This window comes from Ranitomeya imitator, chromosome 5 (genome assembly GCF_032444005.1).
Source record: "Ranitomeya imitator isolate aRanImi1 chromosome 5, aRanImi1.pri, whole genome shotgun sequence".
NCBI classification, from domain to species: Eukaryota; Metazoa; Chordata; class Amphibia; order Anura; family Dendrobatidae; genus Ranitomeya; species Ranitomeya imitator.
In genome coordinates, this window is record NC_091286.1 from 158141436 (window position 1) to 158160861 (window position 19426).

Consider the following 19426-nt stretch of genomic DNA (forward strand, 5'->3'; position numbering starts at 1 on the left):
AGGCTGGAGGGACGTGGATTTGATGCAGGGCATCACTATCTGTATATTTTAAGTGTCAAATCAGTGGCCCAAAGGCATTTAACCCCTTAAAAACATCAGTTACTTATTCAAATCTAAGAAAATGGGATGTTTGCCCACTTTGATGCCAGTTCTGGTGCCCAGAACCCATTTGGGCCAGGCTGGAGGGACCTGCGTTTCATGCAGGGCATCACTATCTGTATATTTTAAGTGTTAGATCAGTGGCCCAAAGGCATTTAACCCCTTAAAAACATCAGTTACTTATTCAAATGGCAATAATTGACTGTCTGCCCACTTTGATGCCAGTTCTGATGCCCAGAACCCATTTGGGCCAGGCTGGAAATAACTGGTTTGGATGTGGGGCGCCCTGTTCTATATGTCTGCAGTGTTAGATCAGTGGCCCAAAGGCATTTAACCCTTTCTTCAGCGCTCTTTGGTGCCCACTTTGATGCCCATTTTTGTGCCAGTTTTATTGTTTTTGTTGCCGTTTTTAAGTGTATTCACATCAGGGCTCCTCGCTGCATTGTCTTTTATTATTGTGATGATCATTTTTTGTTGTTAACCCTATAAAAAACAGAAAAGAAATAATTGCCGAATAAGAAACTGACGAATAAGAAACCAACTTCAGCTCCGAATAAGAAACTGAACGAATAAGAAACCAACTTCAGCCTCATACGGGACGTTTGGTAGTTAGTCCATGTGTCACGAGACAAAATTAGGAAGACTGGAGATTAGGAATCTGGGCCCCTGAACTGCCCCTCAGGCTAGGGGAAGCCCTGTCTTTCCTTAACTTGAGGGTACCCTTGAAGGTAGGGAGGCCCAAGTCACCGACCTGTCCCTGTCTCCTGTTAAACCCTGTACTAAACCCCCAACCCCCACCCCAGGGGGTGAACAGTGTAAACAGCACAACAAAGCAAATAAACAATATAAGAGTGAGGGGAACACGATGCCAAAAGGTGAATGCACAAACTACAAAATAACAAAACTCAGAACTTAGCTTGTGCACGCCGCTGCAAACTCCACAACAAAGATAATACAGCAACTGAGCTCCAAACACCAGACTTGGCTGACACCAGGGAGCTGCTACTGCAAGGTTGGACTCCATAAAGGAACTGTATAACCAACAGTTAGCTGATGCACCAGGTGACCTTATAAAGGATGGTGGGAGTGGTCACAAACATCAGCTGACCCAGCAGCAATGCAATAACACCAGCGGCCACCGGGAGGAGAAAACTGCATTAACCCCCAATGACCAGAAAAGGAAAAAAGGTTTAAATCTGAGGGAAACCAGATCTGCCACAGATCCAAACATGGATCGTGACACCATGCTTCCAAGTGCCTGCTGGTTAGATGTCTACGCATGCACGTTGTATTTAAATTTTGAACATTCTTACCTCTGCTAAAGGTCTTTCAGCATTTCTTACATATAACTTTGGACTGATCATTCGGATCTTGGTTAAAAAGTTGCCACACTGCACTCGTCCTACTATGGAATAACTTTTCAGGCTTTGCACGCCGTGCTACTGTCACCGGATTGCAACGCTGTCCTACGCCTGTTATGGTTTTTGACATACGTTTTGGGCCTGATGCGGGCCTGCCAGATGACAGCTTTTGCAATGTAGATGGCTGCTGCAGATCATCCTCCTCCACTTCTGAGCTACAGGCTGCGGCACCCTCTTCCCCCAATGGCTGCCAATCTGGGTCAACAACTGGGTTATCTATCACCTCCTCTTCAATGTCATGTGCACCGTCCTCTGTGTCACCGTGTAAGGTGCTATAGCGTTCGGGACTGGGCACCATAGTCTCATCAGGGTCAGATTCGGGCTCAGTACACTACGGGGGCAAAGTAGTGATCTGAGTCAATGGAACAGCAAAAAAATCAAGCTGTGGCTGTGCATCTGTGCACTCCATGTCCAATTCATCCTGTAATGGGCATTTAACAATTTCCCTCTCTAACCCAGGCACGGAATGTGTAAAGAGCTCCATGGAGTAAAGTGTAGTGTTGCCTGCCGCATCCTTCACTTTTGTTTTGGGTGAAGGACACAAGGAAGCAACTTTTTCCGGACCTGGAGCAGCCACTGACTACTCGCTGGTTTTAGATTTCGAAGCTTCTGAAGAGGAGGTGAAAGAGCTAGAGGCTGAGTCAGCAAGGAAAGCCAAAACTTATTCCTGCTGCTCCGGCTTTAAAAGCGGTTTTCTAACTCCCAGATAAGGGAGCCTTCGAGGCCTTGTGTAGCCAGACGATGACGCTGCCTCAACACCTTGAGCCTTTGGTGCTATCTTGCTTTTCCCAGTACCACCAGATGCTCCACTACCACCACCATCAGTACCAGCTGGCAACGACCGCCCACGGCCTCTTCCACCAGACTTCCTCATTTTTGCGGAAATGTTACCAAAATAACAACCGTTATATGCTACTGTTAAACAAGGTAGAAGGTGTATATTAACTTTTGGAGAATTTATATCTCCCTTTTTTTGGCGGGAAGACTGCAGGAAAAAACAGGCCCTGTGTATTACACAACACAATGTACAAGGCAGAACTTGGCTGGCAGATACACGCCTAACAGAAATCACGTAGATCCACTTAGTGGCAATTTAAAGCTCCCTTTTTTTTTTGGGGGGGGGGGAGACTGCAGGAAAAAACAGGCCCTGTGTATTACACCACACAATGCACAAGGCAGAACGTGGCTGGCAGATATACGCCAAACAGAACTCACGTAGATCCACTTAGTGGCAATTTAAAGCTCCCTCTTTTTTTTGGGGGGGGGGGGGCTGCAGGAAAAAACAAGCCCTGTGTATTACACCACACAATGGACAAGGCAGAACGTGGCTGGCAAATATATGCCAAACAGAACTCACGTAGATCCACTTAGTGGCAATTTAAAGCTCCCTTTTTTTTGGGGGGGGGACTGCAGGAAAAAACAGGCCCTGTGTATTACACCACACAATGGACGAGGCAGAACGTGGCTGGCAGATATATAAAAAAATACAAGGGCTGTAGTAGAATTTCAATTTCCCTACAATGATCAAAGGACAAGTATGGCAGCAATAAAAAGGACTGCTGCACAGTGCACACAAAAGAGTGTGGACAAAGAAACAAGAGAACTGCGCAGAAAGAAGCAACAGGATTTTTGCTTTGAAAAAGCAGTTGGTTTGCACAGCGACGTACACACAGCAATGCAGCTATCAGGGAGCCTTAGAATGCAGCCTAAGAAGCTACAGAGCTGATGCACCCAAAAAAAAAATCCACTGCCCCTGCAAAGAAAAGGTGGTGTTGTTCAGTGGAAATCGCTACAGCACAAGCGGTTTGGGGGTTAATCTTCCCTCCCTAACTATATCCCTGCTTCTGACAAAGCTGCAGCAACCTCTCCCTATGCTCAGATCGGCAGAAGTAAGATGGCGGTCGGCGTACACGCCCCTTTACAGCCCCTGTGACACCGCAGAAAGCAAGCCAATCACTGTAATGCCCTTCTCTAAGATGGTGGGGACCGAGACCTATGTCATCACGCTGCCCACACTCTGCGTGCACCTTCATTGGCTGAAAAATGGCGCTTAAAGCGTCACACGAAATGCGACTTTGGCGCGCAGATCGCCGACCTCATGGCCGATCCCACATTAGGATCAGGTCGGGTTTCACGAAACCGGACTTTGCCAAAAGTCGGCGATTTCTGAAATTGTCCGATCCGTTTCGCTCAACCCTAGTCATAAGTATTCAGACCCTTTGCTCAGACACTCATATTTAAGTCACATGCTGTCCATTTCCTTGTGATCCTCCTTAAGATGGTTCTTCTCCTTTATTGGAGTCCAGGTGTGTTTAATTAAACTGATAGGACTTGATTTGGAAAGGCACACACCTGTCTATATAAGACCTCACAGCTCATAGTGCATGTCAGACCAAATGAGAATCATGAGGTCAAGGGAACTGGCCAAGGAGCTCAGAGACAAAATTGTGGCAAGGCACAGATCTGGCCAAGGTTACAACAGAATTTCTGCAGTACTCAAGGTTCCTAAGAGTACAGTGGCCTCCATAATCCTTAAATGGAAGAAGTTTGGGACCACCAGAAGTCTTCCTAGACCTGGCCGTCCAGCCAAACTGAGCAATCGTGGGAGAAGAGCCTTGGTGAGAGAGGTAAAGAACCCTAAGATCACTGTGGCTGAACTCTGCAGTAGGGAGATGGCAGAAAGTTCCACAAAGTCAACTATCACTGCAGCCCTCCACCAGTCGGGCCTTTATGGCAGAGTGGTTTGGCAGATGCCTCTCCTCCGTGCAAGACATATGAAAGCCGCATAGAGTTTGCTAAAAAAAAACACATGAAGTACTGCCAGAATATGAGAAATAAGATTCTCTGGTCCGATGAGACGAAGATAGACCTTTTTGGTGATAATTATAAGTGGTATGTGTGAAGGAAGCCAGGCAACTGCTCATCACCAATACAATCCCAACAGTGAAATGTGGTGGCAGCATCATGCTATGGGGGTGTTTTTCAGTTGCAAAGACAGGACTATTGGTTGACATTGAAGAAAACATGAATGCGGCCATGTACAGAGATATCCTGGATGAAAACCTCTTCCAGAGTTCTCTGAACCTCAGACTTGGCTGGAGGTTCAACTTCCAACAAGGCAATGACCCTAAGCACACAGCTAAAATAACAAAGGAGTGGCTTCAGAACAACTCCGTGAGCATTCTTGACTGGCCCAGCCAGAGCCCTGACCTAAACTCAATTGAGCATCTCTGGAGAGACCTGAAAATGGCTGTCCACCAACGTTCACCATCCAACCTGATGGAACTGTAGAGGATCTGCAAGGAAGAATGGCAGAGGATCCCCAAATCCTGGTGTAAAAAACTTGTTGCATCATTCCGAAGAAGTCTCATGATTGTACTAGCTCAAAGGGGTGCTTCCACTTAATACTGAGCAAAGGGTCTAAATAATTATGACCATGTGATATTTCTGTTTTTTTTTGTTTGTTTTGTTTTTTGCTAAATTTGCAAAAAGTAGTACATTTGTTTTTTTCAGTTAAGATGGGGTGCAGTGTGTACATTAATGAGAAAAAATGAACTTTGTTGAATTTACCAAATGGCTGCAATGAAACAAAGAGTGAAAAATTTTAAAGGGTCTGAATACTTTCCATAACCACTGTATATGAGTGCTAAGCGCACATGCGTGCTATTGTTCCATTCACTCGAGGAGTTTTGACTCCTCTTTTCTTGTGATTGTTGTGTTATTGGCGTTCATACATTGTGTTGTGTGGATGGGAGATCTAATATTGTTTAATGAAGAACCCCTGTATTATGTATTCTGATCCCCTTGTCTCAATAGTACCGTATTTGTCCATCTTTACATTATGGTTTATCCCCTTTCCAATGCAAACCAGTTTTGGTCTTGTTGACAGACGTGTGCAACATAGTCAGATACTCAAGGAAGAAAAAAAAAACATGAAAATGGAATTTGTCTTCATGCCAAGTAAAGTTGATGAAACCTATCTAAAGGACCATGAGAGTCAAATATTGAAAAAATAAGTAAAATACAAATTTTCGTTTAGAACATGATTTAAACCAACGTTAAATAATACGTATTATGAAAATTCATAAATGACATTCCACATTTAGAGTGTCAAAAATGTGGTGAAACTATCTGGATTGTCCTACATAGATCTTGTACTAAATTGTGCGTAGACAAGGGAGAAACAAAGTAACATACAAGACTGACACATGGAATGAGTAAAGATAAGGCAGTACTATGGCCAGGAGAAAGTATAAAGCTTGGGCTATTCAGGAAATAATCTCTACTTATGATTGACTCCTAAGAAATTGCCCCAAATCTGTCCAAAGCCAAGTACATACTCCTTGTGTATAGGATTTGGCCTCCTGGATCCCAGCCACTTAATTCTCCGATAGATTTGATCTTTTGATATATATTTGATATATATTTTGAATATAGATTGTGACATTTTCTACTGTCCTGCCCTCTTTGCATTCAGTAATCTATACATGGGAAAAGACCTATTCATCAGATATCAAACAACCCCCACCTCACCTCCGCTCAAATGTCACTAATCATAGAAGAGGTTTTACACAATTGGTATTTTGTCAGTCCAGATATGTTTTTTTTTTATATAAAAACAGGATAAATGGCATACAAAGTATTTACTCCTACAGATTCTTGTAAGAATAACATTACTCAGCAGTTGGTCTTTGGCATTTACAAAGTAGAGCACTATGAGAACCTTTTCAGAAAAGTCTGTCTTTATGTTGCTGAAACACCACTATATCGCTGCACTTTTTAAGTGCACTGATATAATTTTATATTGATGTGTGCCATTACTAACAATATATATCTCTGTTGTCTATTATTTTTGCATGGGCAAATTAATGGACCAATCTTCACTAAATTTTGCAAATGGGTAAATCATGTGCTTCCAAAGGTTTTGTACTTGGTTTCAATTTCCTAGGACCTAACATTGCCGACATATTTGCCAAAAAACATAACCAAAAGCAAATATTAATTCGATATAAAGTTAGGACCAAATCTTCCCCAAATGTGCTATATGGATAAATCTGGAACATCAAAGGTTTTACACCAGGTCAGTAACAGTAAGTCTTAGAGAGCTGAAACCTGATATGAAACTTTCTGAAGCACCAGATATACCCATTTTGCAATTTTGGGTCAGATTGGTTCAGCAGTTTGGCCATAGACTACATATTAATTTTTTGTGTTCTGCCTTTGGGGAAATAGGTTTCAGAACTGTAGGACTGTATTATTATTATTATTATACATTTTTATAGCGCCATTTATTCCATGGCGCTTTACATGTGAACGGGGCAAATATAAACAAGTACAATAAACATGAGTAAAACAAGGCACACACAAGTACAGGAGGAGAGAGGACCCTGCCTGCGGGGGCTCACAGTCTACAGGGGATGGATGAGGATACACTAGGAGAGGGTAAAGTTGGTCATGCGGCGGATCAGCAGACAGAGGATCGCTGCAGGTTGTAGGCTTGTCGGAAGAGGTGAGTCTTCAGGTTCCTTTTGAAGGTTTCCGTGGTAAGCGAGAGCTTGATGTGTTGGGATAGAGAGTTCCAGAGTATAGGGGAAGCACGGGAATAGTCTTGAATGCGGTTGTGTGCGGAAGAGATGTGAGAGTAGTAGAGAAGGAGACCGTGAGAGGATCAAAGGTTGCGTGTAGGTCTGACCGGGAGACCATGTCACAGATGTTTGGAGGAGACAGGTTGTGAATGGCTTTGTATGTCATTGTTAGTGTTTTGAACTGTATGGGCAATAGGAAGCCAATGAAGGGCCTGGCAGAGAAGAGAGGCTGGGGAATAATGGGCAGACAGGTGGATTAGTCGGGCAGCAGAGTTTAGGATGGATTGGAGTGGTGCCAGAGTGCTAGATGGGAGGCCAGAGAGTAGGAGGTTGCAGTAGTCGAGGCAGGAGATAAGGGCATGTACTAGTGTTTTTGTGGTTTCATGGTCAAGGAATGCACGGATCCAGGAAATGTTTTTGAGTTGGAATCGGCAGGAGGCAAGGGCTTGGATATGTGGCTTGAAAGAAAGGGCAGAGTCAAGGATCACCCCGAGGCACTGAGCGTGCGGGACTGGAGAAAGTGGGCAGCCATTGACATTGATGGATAGGTCGGGTGGAGGGGTAGCGTGAGGTGGGGGAAAGATGATGAATTCTGTTTTGTCCATGTTTAGTTTTAGAAGGCGAGCAGAAAAGAAAGCTGAAATAGCAGACAGACATTGTGGGATTTTGGTCAGTAAGGAAGCAAGGTCAGGTCCAGATAGGTAGATCTGCGTGTCATGAGTGTAGAGATGATATTTTAAACCGTGGGATTCTATGAGCTGTCCTAGGCCGAAGGTGTAGATGGAGAAGAGTAGGGATCATAGAACTGAGCCTAGGGGAACACTGATAGAAAGGGGGCGAGATGAGGAGTGGTGTGGGAGAGGAAGACACTGAATGTCCGGTCTGTTAGATATGATGAGATCCAGGATAGGGCCAAGTCTGTGATGCCAAGAGATGAGAGAATCTGTAACAGGAGGGAATGGTCCACAGTGTTGAAGGCAGAAGACAGGTCCAGGAGGAGGAGGACAGAGTAGTCTTGTTTGCTCTTGGCGGTAAGAAGGTCGTTGGCCACTGTATCATTTTGCCCCTAAAAAAAGAATATATAAGCATTCTCGAGATATTCGCAAAAACAGGGAACATGAAAGCAAACTATAATTTACGACCAAACATTAGGATCAATCTGCCCCAAATGTGCCACATGGCTAAGTCGGGAACTTTGGAAGATTTTACATCGGATATCTGTTCTTTTGGGAAACAACTTTCTTAACATAGTCATCAAAAAACATAATACGAAAGAAAAATTGAAGTTAAATATCATAGTGCCACAACTGGAGATATAAAAAAAAAGTACAACTTGTCCTGCAAAAATCAAGCCTCCATATGGCTATATTGACGGGAAAATAAAGTTGTGGCTCTGGGAGGAAGGGGAGCAAAAAAATGAAACCACAAAAAAACAGAAAATCTCAAGGTGGTGAAGGGATTAAATGATCGGCCCTGTCTTTAAGCACCAAGTGCCAATACTTGGTTTGAACAGTCATTCTGTGCTGACCCAGTACCTTTAACCTCTTCTCAACCTGTGACTTATAGGTACTTCGTAGGTCATGTCTCTACACTCCATGCGGGCTCCTGCGCTGAGCCTGCATGTTTTCCTGCACATGACAGTTGATCTCATGAGCTATCATGTGCTCCTAACAGCCGCGATCCACCCGCAGCTATTAACGTGTTAAATGCCTGCCGCCGGTTCTCAAGCAGGTTATCATTTTCGCTACACACAGCAAGGGCACAGATAATCCCAGCTTCTAGTCTCCCATGGAGACTATTGAAGCAGGTTTGAACTAGAAAAAAATATATATAAAAGTTCAAATCAGCCCCCTTCCACCCAATCCAAATAAAACAATTTTAAAAATACACATATTTGGTATCATCACGATCAGAATCAACCAATCTATGAATATATAAAAAGAAGTAATCCGATCGGTAAATTTCGTAACAAGAAAATCAAAACTCCAGAATTCCGTTTTTTTTTGTCCGCCACAACATTGCAATAGTATGCAATAACAGGCCATCAAAAGATCGTATCTACCCCAAAATGCTATCAATAAAAACATCAGCTCGGCGTACAAAAATAAGCCCTCACCCAGCCCCAAATCCGGAAAAATGGAGACGCTGCATGTCTCAGAAAATGTCAACATTTATTTATTTTTTTGCAAACCTTAGATTTTCTTCACCACTTAAATAAAAAAGAGCCTATACATGTTTGGTATCTGCGAATGAGTAATGACCTAGAGAATCATAACAGTAGGTCACTTTTAGTATTTGGTGAAACATGTTAAAAGAAAAAACAATTGTGGAATTGCACTTTTTTATTTTCACCGCACTGCAATTTTTTTAAACATGTTTCCAGTACACGATATGATAAAACTAATGGTGTCTGTCAAAAATACAACTCATCCCACAAAAAAAAAAACTCTCACACAGCTAAAATAAATAAGTCAAGGCTCTTGGAAGACAGGGAGCAAAAAATGGAAACTGAAAAACCCAAGGTCATGAAGGGGTTAGACCGAGTAGAGTCATGCAAGACTAGGCTATTCTACTTTTGTTGTTTATATATATATATATATATATATATATATATACACTAGTTTGCACTTTGTTTTGCAGGGGTGCAATATTTTATAGTAATGAGGTGCAGAAGTATTCCGTTCTTTTTCCTGGATCAGATGCTGCTGTCGTGGAGAGGACCCAACGTTATCTCTATGAGAATCTGCAGGAGACTCCTGTGAGTAATGTCTGTTGGTTGTTTCTGTATTACTTGAAAAACTATAAAGGTTACACCATGAATTACCAAGAATGATTAATGTAGTCTAAAACATCAAAACTGCATTACTGCCATGGAAAATGGGGAAAAAAGGAAAGAAAGCGTTATATATAGTGTATACAGTTGAGCTCAAAAGTTTACATACCCCAGCAGAATTTTTGCTTTCTTACCCTTTTTTTAAGAGAATATGAATGATAAAGCCAAAACGTTTTCTCTACACATGGTTAGAGGTTGGGTGAAGCCATTTATTGTCAAACTACTGTGTTTTCTCTTTTTAATTCATAATGACAACCCAAAACATCCAAATGACCCTGATCAAAAGTTTACATACCCCATTTCTTAATACAGAGTATTGCCCTCTTTAACATCAATGACCGCTTAATAATAATAATAATAACAATAATCTTTAACATATTCTGCAGCGCTTTACAGTTTGCACACATTATCATCGCTGTCCCCATTGGGGCTCACAATCTACATTCCCTATCAGCATGTCTTTGGAATGTGGGAGGAAACCAGAGTACCCCGAGGAAACCCACGCAAACACTGGGAGAGCATACAAACTCCTTGCAGATGTTGTCCAAGGTGGGATTAGAACCCAGGACTACAGCGCTGCAAGGCTGCAGAGCTATCCACTGAGCCACCGTGCTGCCTGAAACTTGAAGTCTTTTGTGGTAATTGTGGGTGAGGTTCCTCATCTTCTCAGGCGGTAAAGGTGAGTTATTTTCTCAGGTGGTCTCTTCTTGGCAAAAGCCTCCAGTTCCTGTAAATTCCTGGGCTCTCTAGTATGAACTATGCACTTGAGATCTCCCCAGAGTGGCTCAATGATAGTAACATAGTTAGTAAGGCCGAAAAAAGACATTTGTCCATCCAGTTCAGCCTATATTCCATCATAATAAATCCCCAGATCTACGTCCTTCTACAGAACCTAATAAATAGTAACATAGTTAGTAAGGCTGAGGTGAGGAGACTGAGATAGCCACACCAGATCTTTCACTTTGTTCTGCTGTAGCCAATCACAGGTTGACTTGGCCTTGTGTTTTGGATAGTTGTCATGTTGGAACGTCCAAGTACGTCCTATGCGCAACTTCCGGGCTGATAATTGCAAATTTGCCTCCAGTATTTTCTGATAACGTGCTGCATTAATCTTTCCTTCAACTTTAATCAAGTTCTTTTGTAGTTCACACATCCCCAAAATATCAGCGATCCACCTCAGTGCTTTACAGTATTAATGGTGTTCCTTTCATCATAGATACAAAAAAAGAAAAAAAAAATTTCAACAGGGATCCACAAGCGATACAGACGTCCGAGCAGGGAAAACGTCCAGCCCAGGACGTGGTAGAAGCACAAAGAGTTCGGTAATCCACCTCCAGGAAAAAGGGAAAATTCTGATGTATTAAAATCCAATAAACTTTATTGAAACAAATCCATAAAATAGTCGATCCCAATAGATGGCTAGGCATAGGATCACATATCAGCCGTCGCTGAACGCGTTTCGAACACAAACGTGTTCTTAGTCTTCAGCCTTTCATCATAGGCCTTGTTGACCTCTCTCCAAATATAATGTTTATGGTTGTGGACAAAAAGTTCAATTTTGGTCTCATCACTCCAAATTACCTTGTCTTTGTGCTGTTTTGCGTATTGTAGGTGATGTACTTTGTGGCATTTGCACAGAAATGGCTTTCTTTTGGCGACTCAATCATGCAGCTTAGTTTTCTTCAAGTGCCTCCTTATTGTGCATCTTGAAACAGCCACACTGCTAGTTTTCAGAGAATCCTGTACTTCAGCTGATGTTATTTTTGGGTGTTTTTTGCATCCCGAACAATTTTCCTGGCAGTTGTGGACGACATTTTTGTTGGTCTAACTGACCGTAGTTTTGTTTTTACAGCGCTACTGATTTTCCATTTGTTAATCACAGTTTGAACGCTGATGACCGGCGTTATCAATTCCTTGGATATCTTTTTGTATCCCTTTCCTGTTTTATGCAGTTGAACTACCTTTTCCCATAGATCTGTTGACAGTTCTTTTGCTTTCCCCATGACTCACAATCCAGAAACGTCAGTGGCTGGATGAAAGACGCAAGAGCCTATCTGGATCCCAGAAACTCACTCAGCTTTTATGCACACACACTGATTACAAGCAAACAGGTCACAGGTGAGGATGTTACCTTTAGTAGCCATTCAAACCCATTTGTGTCAACTTCTGTGCATGTTATCTGGCCAAAATTACCAGGGTATGTGAACTTTTGATCAGGGTCATTTGGATGTTTTGGGTTGTCATTATGATTTAAAAAGAGAGAACACAGTAGTTTTACAATAAATGGCTTCACCCAACCACTAACCATGAGTGGAGAAAAAGTTTTAGTGTTATTATTCATATTCTCTGAAAAAAAGGCAAAAAAATTAACAATACTGCCGTGGTATTTAAATTTTTGAGTATAACTGTATATGAAATACTAGATTGTGGCCCGATTCTAATGCATCAGGTATTCTAGAATATGCATGTCCCCGTAGTATATGGACAATGATGATTCCAGAATTCGCGGCAGACTGTGCCTGTCGCTGATTGGTCGAGGCAACCTTTATGACATCATCGTCGCCATGGCAACCATTATGACATCTACGTCGATACTGTGCCCGTCGCTGAATCAGAAACGTGGGATTTCTACGTCCTTTATGACATCATCGTCGCTGTGCCCGTTGCTGATTGGTCGAGGCCGGGCGGCCTCGACCAATCAGAGACGCGGGATTTCTACGTCGATACTGTGCCCGTCGCTGATTGGTCGAGGCCTGGTGGCCTCGACCAATCAGAGACGCGGGATTTCCAGGACAGACAGACAGACAGAAAGACAGACAGACAGACATACGGAAAAACCCTTAGACAATTATATATATAGATTCATCTGCAAGATTGCTATAAAAAATAGCATGAAAAAGAAGGTACTTAGCGCATAAATTGGCCAATATATGTGCGCCCAACTTCCAGGTCAAGGGGTCCTTCACTCTTGGGTCCCTGTCCTGATATGTCACCTCTCCTGAGCAAACAAAGCCTACAATTTATGGGTCAGAAATAGACCAACTAACTTCTTAAAATCACCTGCGGGAGTGCAGATGTCCAAAAAGAGTTAGATACAAATAGTGAAAAAGACCAGCACATCCAAGCTAGGTGCCAACCAAAAAACTTATAACTTTAAAAACTATCTCTGGTTGTTTCTGTATTCACGTTGTTCATATGATTATTGTTGGAAATATGTTTCAGTTAGCGAGGAGAGTGCAACACAAGTATCGTTTTCAAACTCTTAAGACTAGGGTTATATAACATGATGGCTAATGTAACGTTCACATTTGTGTTATTGGGCGCAGCGTCGGCGATGCAACCAACAACGCATGTACACAACGCAGCGTTTTGCGACACATGCGTTGTCATAAAATCGTACAGAGCAGGAATTCCGGCGCAGGGAAAACGCTACAAGTAGCGTTTTCTGCGCCCTCTCTGTGCGTCAATATGACACTGTCACTGACATCTATATATCTATGTATTCTATGTGTATACATTCTGTCTATTCTATTTTAACCTGTCACGCCGTGAATTTACTGAACACGGCCCATGAATTGCCAGCTTTTATTCTATATTTTACCAAATGTTACCGACTTTTTCCGATTTTAAGAAAAATGCTCGTGTTACACGAATCCAAATGTACCATATTTGTGTCGAATTTATGTTTGGCAATCTGTCTCTTAACCTATTTGCTCATCTCTAGTCATAAGCGATCAGTATGAATAGCTAAACAGACCACCACATGAAGTTCCTCCACAGTTCCGCCCTCAGCTCACCCAGGAGCACGAGAATCTCCTTAAAGGGAACCTGATGCCAGGTTTGGCCTGATACGAGTTATGGCCATCGCCTTTCAGGGCTTATCTACAGTATTCTATAATGCTGTAGATATGCCCCCGATCTCACCTTTAAAGGGAACCTGTCACCTCCCTCAGGCGTTGGTAACTAAAAGAGCCACCTTGTGCAGCACAAATGCTGCATTCTGACAAGGTGGCTCTTTTAGTTATGATGCCTGCACACGCTGAAATAAGCGTTTATAAAATGTGCCCTCTCATACCCTGAAACCGTCCCGGGGGTGGGACTCTCCTTCCTAAACAGACGCAGCACAGCCGTCACTCCGGGCCTGTGCGCGCCGGGCGCCGCCTCATCTTGCAGCATTATCGTCCCCGGCACCTGGGCATTAAGTTTTTTTTCAGGCATGCGCAGTTGCGCTGCCCTTTGTACTTACAGCGCAGGCGCTGGGGACGTTAATGCAGCAAGAGGAGGCCGCGTCTGGCGCGCACAGGCCTGGAGTGACGGCTGTGCTGCGTCTGATCAATTGGGGCTCTCACCGCTTTTCATTGTTATTTTCAGTTTCCCTTGCTGTAAAAGCTAACAATTTATTGTCTTTTGATTAAATTCTGACTATTTTTTGTATGTGATTTATTGTGGAATAAAATTTGTACTCTTGAACTCCGTTTTTTTCTGGAAAGTTCACCTGGGGGCGGTCAGGTCCTATGGGTGTCGCAGGTCCCAGTCCGCCGCCTCCCATCCTCTTGCGATGTGGTCCCCCCATCCTAAAACTGAAAATAAAGATTAAACAACAGCCACAAGACGGATTTCATCAACCAAGGTATCATTTTAACCCCTTCCCGGCATGCGCCGTACTAGTTCTGTGGGAACTGCAGTACAGGTACGTGCATCGTGCCGTGACCAGGTTAAGATGGCTGCTGTCCCTGACAGCAGACCATCCCTGCACATTGCCCCAAGGGTCTGTACCGTTCCCCCTCATCGGCAATCGCTGTGATTGGCTGGTTAATGCTGACTAGCGAATCACAGCCATGTGACAATAAAGTTAATAAAAAAAAAATGACATGCTGTGATCGGTGCTTTGTGACACAGCACCAATCACAGCCATCAAAATGGGTGGGGTGATCACGACGTCACCTCACCTGATTAACCTCTTTGGCACTGATTGGTTCAACAACAGTTTATGGCCAGTCAGAGCCCAAGGGGTTAATCTAAAATGGCGATCACCACTCTGCACGCCATCTTTGTCTCAGATATGGCATGCAGAGCGGTTGCATATCCCCTCTGTGTCACCTGAGTAACAGATTCATTGGTGGCCAGTGTGATTTTCCCACCTTGCGATCTCCTGCCTCCAAGTTACTCCTGCTCCAGACCAGAGTGATCCTCCTGCGATCTGCCTGCTGATCTGTTGTGTGCTGGTTGCTGTGTGACTCATCAGTGATCCAGTATCCCCCCCCCTCTCCCCTTCTTACAATTTAATTTGTAGAATACTTTTTCGTGCGTTTTTTGTGTGTGCGCAGCATCCTGTGCAGAGCAATCGTGCTCTTCCTGAGTCCGCAGCGCTCTGATCAGTATCACTGCTGATCAGAGACTGCGCCATGGGACTTTTTCTTTTTTTTTTAAGCTAGTTAGCAATGTAAGTGACTGCCGATTTTATTTTATTTTTTTAAAAATAAAAATAATAGTAGTTAGTACAGCGTAGTTTTAGAGGTAGCGAATTAGTGTGTTAGTATAGCCGGCGTCACAGTGCATGTGACGACCAATCTTGTTTTAGAGAAAAAAAAAAAATCGCACAGCGTTGTTTTAGAGGTAGCGTCATTTTTTTCTTTTTGCATGAAAAACTGCTATTGTCGGGTAATTTCTAGTGCATTAGGGGAGCGTACATCACATTGTTGGTGACATCCGTTTTTCTTTTGTAAAAAAAAATATTTGTGTTGGGTAAATTTATAGGGAGGGCATTAGTGTAGTGAACGTCTGTATTTTTTATACAAACTTTTTTTTTTTTTACATCTGATTTTTCTTTTCATTTTTTTCTTCTGTTTCTCCTACATTTTTTTCTCTCTATTTTTGTCTTTGTTTTTTATAATAAATAGTACCCTGTACATAAGTCCCACACATTACACGTGTAAAAGCACCACTTACACACATGTCCGCGGGGTTTGGAAAAAATAAAATAAAAATGGCCCATTCGTCAGGACGCTATTCACCAGAGGAGGCATACGCCTTCCTTGCCTCCGACACGGATTCATCCAGTGAGGAAGATCCCACATTCGTCTGTTCCTCCTCCTCCTCTTCTAGTGAGGAAGGACCCCCAGTAAGGTACCCTAGGACCCAGGCAACTCCTGCAGCAATCGATCCCATAAGGATTACAAACTCCGAAAAATGAAATTGACTATTTCCAATGCTTTTTCAGTGAGGAAATAATGTTATGGTAGCCCAGACAAACCTGTATGCTCATCAATTTTTCACCCAAAATCACATGTCATCATACGCCAGATAGACCCCTGTAAATGCAGCAGAGATGACAATCGGTACATGGGGGTGTAAATCTTTCAGATCAAGTCCTTAAACCATACAGTGCCAGGCAAAAAGCCATGGTACAAAAGAAAAGAAAAGTATGGTACAAAAAATTGGCCGTGCACATTGTACAGATGGCACTGTACAATGCTTTTGTGCTGTTCCGATCTGCAGGCAATGCGGGAACCGTCCTTCAGTTTCAGGCGGTAATCATCCAGGCACTAATGTTTGACATTCCAGAAGGCGAGATCTTCTTTCAGTTTTAGGAGGTAATCATCCAGGCACTAATGTTTGACATTCCGGAAGGTGAGGGTCCCAGTACTTCTGAAACTGATAGTGGCCGTATTGTCCCAGGTCAAAATTTCCCAGTACTGGTTCCCCAAACAACAAGGATATGACAATGACAAAAAGGGTGCAGAGCGTTCTCCCAGAGGGGAATACTAAAAGACTCAATTTACCATTGTGAAACCTGCCCTGAGAAACTTGCACAAATTGATGAAATTAGTTTATACCCTGTTGATACAACACACTTTTATAATCTGATGTACTCCGAACAACATGCACATAACACCACATTATAAATTCATATACCAGTAAAACCAAAAGCATTGTATCATATATTATATCATCATATTACTACTATGAAACTATGCCTCTACATAAATTCCTTCAGGGGTGTAGTTTCCAAAAGGGATCACTTGTAGAGGATTTCCACTGTTTAGGCACATTAGGGGCTTTGCAAACGCGATATTGCACCTGCAGACCATGTCATCAAAGTCTGCAATCCAAAACGTCATTCCTTCCATTCCGAGCCCTGCCATACACCCAAACAGTGGTTTAACTCCACATATAAGGTATTAGCATACTCAGGAGAAATTGCACAACAAAGTATCGGTCCATTTTCTCCTGCTACCTTTGAGAAAATTTAAAAAAATTGGGGCTAAAAGATAATTTTTGTGGAAAAAATTAGATTTTTTTTTTTAATTTTCACGGCTCTACGTTATAAACTTCTGTGAAGCACCTGGGAGTTCAAAGTGCTCACAACACAGCTAATTCCTTGAAGGGTCTAGTTTCCAAAATGGGGTTACTTGTGGGTGTTTTTCACTGTTTAGGCACATCAGGGGCTATCCAAACGCGACATGGCGTTCGCTCTCAATTTCAGCCAATTTTGCGTTCAAAAAGTCAAAAGGTACTCCTTCCCTTCTGAGCCCTGCCGTGCACCCGAACAGTGGTTTCCCCCCACGTATGGGTTATTGGCGTACTCAGGAGAAATTGCCCAACAACTTCAGCGGTCCACTTGTGCCTGTTACCCTTGTGGAAATTAAAAAATCGGTGCTGAAATGTCATTTTTATGACTAAAAAGTGTTTTTATGACTAAAAAGTTAAATGTTCATTTTTCCTTCCACATTGCTTCAGCTCCTGTGAAGCACCTGAAGGGTTAATAAACTTCTTAAATGTGGTTGTGAGCACCTTGAGTGGTGCAGTTTTTGAAATGGTGTAACTTTTGGGTATTTCTGTCATGTAGACCCCTCAAAGTTACTTCAAATGTGATGTGGTCCCTAAAAAATTGGATTTATAAGTTTTGTTGAAAAAATGAAAAAGTGCTGGTCAGCTTTTAATCCTTATAACGTCCTAAAAAAAAAATTTGGTTCCAAAATTGTGCTGATGTAAAGTAGACATGTGGGAAATGTTATTTATTAACTATTTTGTGCGATATTAGTCTCTGATTTAAGGGCATAAAATTACAAATTTGAAAATTGTGACATTTTCGCTAAATTTCAGTTTTTTTTTCACAACTAAACGCAGGTTGCATCAAAGAATTTTTACCACTATCATGAAGTACAATATGTCACAAGAAAACAATCTCAGAATCAGTGGGATCCTTTGAAGCGTTCCAGGGTTATGACCTCATAAATTGACAGTGGTCAGAATTGTAAAAATTGGCCCGGTCAGGAAGGTGAAAACAGGCTTCTGGGCAAAGGGGTTAATCAGTACAACGGCGCCAATCTGACAGTGTCTGTAGGTTACTCAGCACAATGCTGCTGGCAGGTTCATTTAATTATTAGGTGACACCCTGAATAAACTACCTTATACCCACTAATCCTTATGGGTTTTGGCTAATATTTTATTTCCCACCATTCTTTTGGGATTTATGTATTTTGCTGTTCTATGCGGTACCCTTTTTTTTTTAATGAACTATATAGTATCCTCTCAAGAGTTGTATTGAGACTTTACCCTTCCTTATCTGCTGATCTGTCTTGAGATTCAATCCTCATATATTCCCTACATTATACACAATTAAGGCATATTTGCAGCCCATTATTTTTATCTTCATATATGGCGGGTGATATAAGTATTGAACATCTATGGTTTGATTTCTTTAGATGGGTTGTTACTATCTTCTGGTAAGAATTTCATGTCGATAGCACCTTTAGAAATAAATATAGAACATGTCACCAATTTTCTAATTAAACTTATTTCACCCGCTTTATACTTCCTGCTGTTTTTTCATTGTGTATTTTTGGTTTATTTGTGGGGTCATCTCTGACACTTTACATGTTAAGTCACTTGATATTATGTTATATTGTGTTTCAGAAATTCGTATACTTTTTTCTTAATGTTGTTTAAATGGAATTAAATATTGTATGATGATATAGCGATAATCTAATACATGTGCTCTGCAAGGAATAAGTAATCGTTTCTCTCCTAACAGCACAGTAATTGTCATCCATTTAAAACCATGAAAACAATAACTAAATTGAGATGCAAGGGAAGGTTCCAATCACTTTCCCTGAATAGTGAACCTCTGCACTGACGTATGATGGACCTGTGCATTGACGCACGGTGTTCAGAACGCATATGTTATTTCCTTGTTTGAGGCTTTTTTTGACATGCACATTGAGGGTAGAATACATGCCGCATAAGGAGGGCTGCCACTAGGAATTTCGGGGCCCCATACTGGCAAAATTTTCGTGGCTCCCTTGAGGCTCTGCCCAGGCTCCACCCCAGCCCTGCCTCCACCCATCGAACTGTCCACAGTCCCACTGCTCTTTCTTGTAAAAACTTCACTTCTCACCAATCACACATTAACAGTTCCCATCACCAGATTACACATGTAGTTGGTTTTGGCCTAAAGATTTTTTAAGCCGCCAAAACGACAAGGT

General features: G+C 42.3%; 1 protein-coding gene across 1 annotated transcript in view; it reads left to right on the forward strand.

Annotated features, from left to right (window-relative positions):
* Positions 1–19426, forward strand: part of LOC138681606 (saccharopine dehydrogenase-like oxidoreductase) — a 256288-nt gene that overhangs the window by 146647 nt on the left and 90215 nt on the right. Inside the window, exon 7 of the mRNA XM_069769242.1 lies at positions 9746–9863. Coding sequence (XP_069625343.1) covers positions 9746–9863 — 118 coding nt within the window. The remainder of the gene's footprint in view (positions 1–9745; positions 9864–19426) is intronic.